The sequence below is a fragment of the Cornus florida genome, unplaced genomic scaffold, assembly GCF_030987335.1.
Source record: "Cornus florida cultivar Cherokee Brave unplaced genomic scaffold, ASM3098733v1 CherokeeBrave_3.0.0_Hap2_Chr06, whole genome shotgun sequence".
Taxonomy (NCBI): domain Eukaryota; kingdom Viridiplantae; phylum Streptophyta; class Magnoliopsida; order Cornales; family Cornaceae; genus Cornus; species Cornus florida.
In genome coordinates, this window is record NW_026775576.1 from 26,598,925 (window position 1) to 26,603,150 (window position 4,226).

Below are 4,226 nucleotides of genomic sequence, written 5' to 3' on the forward strand. Positions count from 1 at the left end.
CTCGCGAGTCCCGCCACATCATAAAAAAAAAAAATTCAACTTTTCTTCTCTCAATTAGGCAGGTAGCATTACCTCTGATATATATATATATATATATACACACACATATATAATATAGATACAAAACATCAAACCACCTTTCTTTCCATATCTCTTTTCTTTCCATATCTTTTTTTTTTCATCATCTTCCTGATCACCAAACAAAACCCACGTGACCAACCCACTCCATTCCACTTTCGGCTGACACCTGCTTCCTCATCTGACAATGTTCATATATATATATATATATATATATATATATATAATTATACAAATGACTTCCTTCCATTGCACAGCATACTCGTCAATTTACAAATATCACAAATCAAAGACCCAATATCACTAATCACCAATTTTAACAATTAAAAATTATAAAAATAAATATTAAAATCTTAAAAAGTCGAATTCTCACAATTTAAAACACACTCTTGATTAGCTGAAAATTTCTGAAGCCAAAGATTAGAAACGTCTAGTAACAAAAATGGTCCTAACACCCACGTAGATGGTACAAGTTCCTCAAGATAAGAAACAATCAACTCATTTAGAATAGTGAATTTTATCAATCTTGCCGAACTTTTGATCTCTTCTATTCTCCCATATAAAAATACATTTAACCATGAAAGCCTTGAAAGGTAAAGATAAAAAGATATAATGTTGTTAAAAATATGAATTTTCTACCATATGTATAATCAGAACATTTTTTTAATGACAAGACTTACTTATTCATTACTAAGTCAGTTATTTCTACTTATCGTTGATGTACCTAACTCTGCTACGAGTCCGTATTCAGTAACCTAAGCCAGTAAAGAAGAGTAGGAGTTGTATGGCAACCATTATTTTTAAGATTCAGAGATAGGTTCGGGAATTAGGATAGATATTTTGACATAAATCTATCAAAGGTGATAGCGAAAGCCACTTTTGGCTATGGTTTGTCGATACGCTTCATTCATAAAGTTTGAAGAAAGAAAATATTAAAATATTAAATTTTTTTTATTACAAATACACAAATAATTCATAATTATAATTTTTTTTTTGAAATAAATTTAGTCACTTTAATATCTTTATTTATTAATTTTTAAATTTTGTAATTATAAATTATTTATGTATTTATGATTAGACTACTTTAAAAATTCACCTACTCACCCAATGAGTAAACGAGTTTTATCATTTATTTAATTCTCCTTTTAATGTAAATAGACAAGTTTTATCATTTATTTAATTTTCTTTCTATTGTAAATACCATATTTAATTATCTAACATTATTAACCTTCATTTAAAAACTCTTCTGAGCGGTTTAGAGTACGTATTAATTTATGACACATTGCTAACATTTATGATTTCTTTTTCTTATTTTAGTCGGAGAGAAGGCTTTAAAACAGGTCAAAAAGAAATTAATAAATCATTTATACTTTTCATTGTTTTAGGATTATTACATTACTTAATTTAATAATAATACCATGATATAGAATTCCATCACTTTTTCCTTTCATTTAAAAACAAACAAAAGCGACGCACACGGGCATGCATTACGATGTTGCTATTAAATGTTGCCCCCATATATTTTACAAAATTTGAATACTTACTTTATTGATTTGAAAAGATTTTAAAACTTATTAGGACGGTTCAGAGGAGTTGAAACTCTTGGAATATAAAAAAGTGCCGACTTATTTTAAAACATTCTAAAAAAGAAAACATTGACACTTGCTATGTGATGCCGTATATAAAATTGTCATCATTATCTTTTAGTCTAGATGAATGTAATTCAAAATACTAGCCCAAATAATCTTTTGATATTTCATATATAGAGTAGATTAAAAAGTTTCCTTCATTTGAATTTTGAGCAAATTTATCACTAGCATTTAGGTTGTACCTTTTGGGAAAAAAAAAAAAAAAACATTTGAATAGGTGCAAACAATTTTTTTGAATTCAAGGCCATAGATATAATTTAAGGTTTACCTTATTTATGTGCAAGGGCGAATTTAGGAATTGTTAATAGGGCTAATATTAAATAAGGAGAAATTAAGGATCGAAAGATTAAAGAATTGAGAAATTTTTAAAAAAATAGGATTAGTTTTGAGAGAGAGAGATGGAGTAAACTCTTTAATTTGTGCAAGATTAGGAATTTAGGAGTTCTCTATATTTTGGCTTAGTGATTGTTGTGGTTTAGATATTGAGTTTGTTTGAATGAGTTAAAATTAGAGGGTTAATACTATTATTAATTTTTTCTTTTTTTAAATATTGAGCTACCTGTAAATCTTGGCAATATTTTGAACACTCCAATTCTCACCATATATATATATATATATATATATATATATATATATATATCAATTCAGCGTAAAAAGTGTAGCTCTATTTGATAAAGTTGCGCTCCCAACAATTGATATGAATGCCCAACCACTTTCACATCAAAACTTCCAAAGTTCAATTGGGTTTGACATGCACTGATGCACACATATACTTTTATAGTTATATATATATATATGTTTTTTGAGAAGAACTTGAGTAATAAATGCAATAAAGGCATAGACTAAGGGGCAATAAAGTAATTTAGCCACTATATATGGTGAAGCTATTCTTCATCAAACGGTAACCACATTCCAAGTCTCCAAAAACTTCTGTTCCATTACCGACAATACCAATGGCAGCTGATCAAGAACAAGTGCTGAAGCTCTTTGATTATTACTGGTTCGAATTCGAAATCTTTACTATAAAACCACCACTTTCAATCCCAGACTCAAACCCGATTCTCCAAATTCACGAAGAGCCTGAAAAGCCAAAGCTCTCTCGCATCCAAACCCTCCACGTTCGATCTCTCAGTGACCAGTACTGTTTGAGCTCCCATGACAGCTTCAGCTCAGGCTCTCTCTCTCCAAACTCGGTCCTCACGCTGAAGCTCCAAACGATACATTCCGGGAAAGAAGTCGAAGAATTCTTCAACCCTGTTGCCAAACAAGAAGAGATTGAGGTACCCATTAAGAAGATATCAGTGAATGATAGAAGAAGAAGAAGAAGAAGAAAAAAGGGTGTTAGTAAGAGCTTGTCAGAACTCGAGTTTGAGGAGCTAAAAGGGTTCATGGATTTGGGTTTCGTGTTCTCTGAAGAAGACAAAGATTCAAATTTGGTTTCCATCATTCCCGGGTTGCAGAGATTGGGGAGAAAAGTTGATCATAGTGGTGGTGGTGGTGGTGGTGGTGGTGATGAAGAAGAAGAAGAAACTGGAAGGGCCATTGATGAATCTGCAGTTTCAAGACCCTATCTTTCTGAGGCATGGGATGAAATGGATGACTTGGACCAAAGAAAGCTAGAGAAACCTCTGATGAATTGGGTCATTCCAGATCTCAGAAATGAAATGGACATGAAAGATCATCTTAGGTTTTGGGCTCATACTGTTGCATCTACATTAAGATAAATGACATCATCTTAGTAGAATTTATTTTTGTTTTCTATTATTAACTTGTATGACCCATTTTTGTTTTAGGTTGAGTTCTGCATTTTTCTTAGGCCAATTCAGTCTTGTGGTTTCCGTCCATAAATTTGTAATCTGTGAATAAAGAATTAATGGCCTTGAAATTTAATTAATTAAACCTGCTGGTACTATTTAGTAATCAACAGTGATGTTTATGGTCTAATTTGTACATCATGATTCATGACCTCTAAAAGTAGGTTAGGCGTCGGATATCACTCTTATTGCTTATTAAAAATATAAAACCTATCAAATCTGATTAATACTTTTATTTATTTATTGATAGTCATTGAATAAAGGAGGACATTTCACATTTTCAAGTATCAATTTGTAGGACATAAAAATAGCCTTTTAAAGTTTTATTTCAATAATAAATGATCATATTTTTATTCGTTATATACCCCTTTCTTTGTTCAATTCTATCAAATTCTAATTTGAACTTAATAAATAAATAAACAGATATGTAATATCTTCCATTAATGGAACATAGGACTGGAAACCACTGATTTTTCACTGTATCAGAATGAAATAAGATTTGAACTTCTTAAATACTTAGTGGGAATCTCAAGCCTAAGCACAATGAAGCATTAGCAATGATCAATTCAACTTTGGGAAGGATCTAAATAGTATCAAGAAAATGGTTTGGCCTAATTTTAAAGTAAAGGTCTGGTCCATATAGGATTATGTTTGTTGAAGTTGAAGACACTTTTGAAAGTCGTGA

At 30.6% G+C, this 4,226-nt stretch overlaps 1 protein-coding gene across 1 annotated transcript; it reads left to right on the top strand.

Annotated features, from left to right (window-relative positions):
* Positions 1-2,646: 2,646 nt before the first annotated feature.
* Positions 2,647-3,782, top strand: LOC132314820 (uncharacterized). Its single transcript, XM_059813629.1, has one exon. The coding sequence runs from the start codon at positions 2,681-2,683 to the stop codon at positions 3,449-3,451; it is 771 nt and encodes a 256-aa protein (XP_059669612.1). The 5' UTR covers positions 2,647-2,680; the 3' UTR covers positions 3,452-3,782.
* Positions 3,783-4,226: the final 444 nt, after the last annotated feature.

What these genes read in the sequence shown, in the direction of transcription:
- LOC132314820 (XM_059813629.1), top strand. Translation starts at nt 2,681, where the DNA reads ATGGCAGCTGATCAAGAACAAGTGCTGAAGCTCTTTGATTATTACTGG.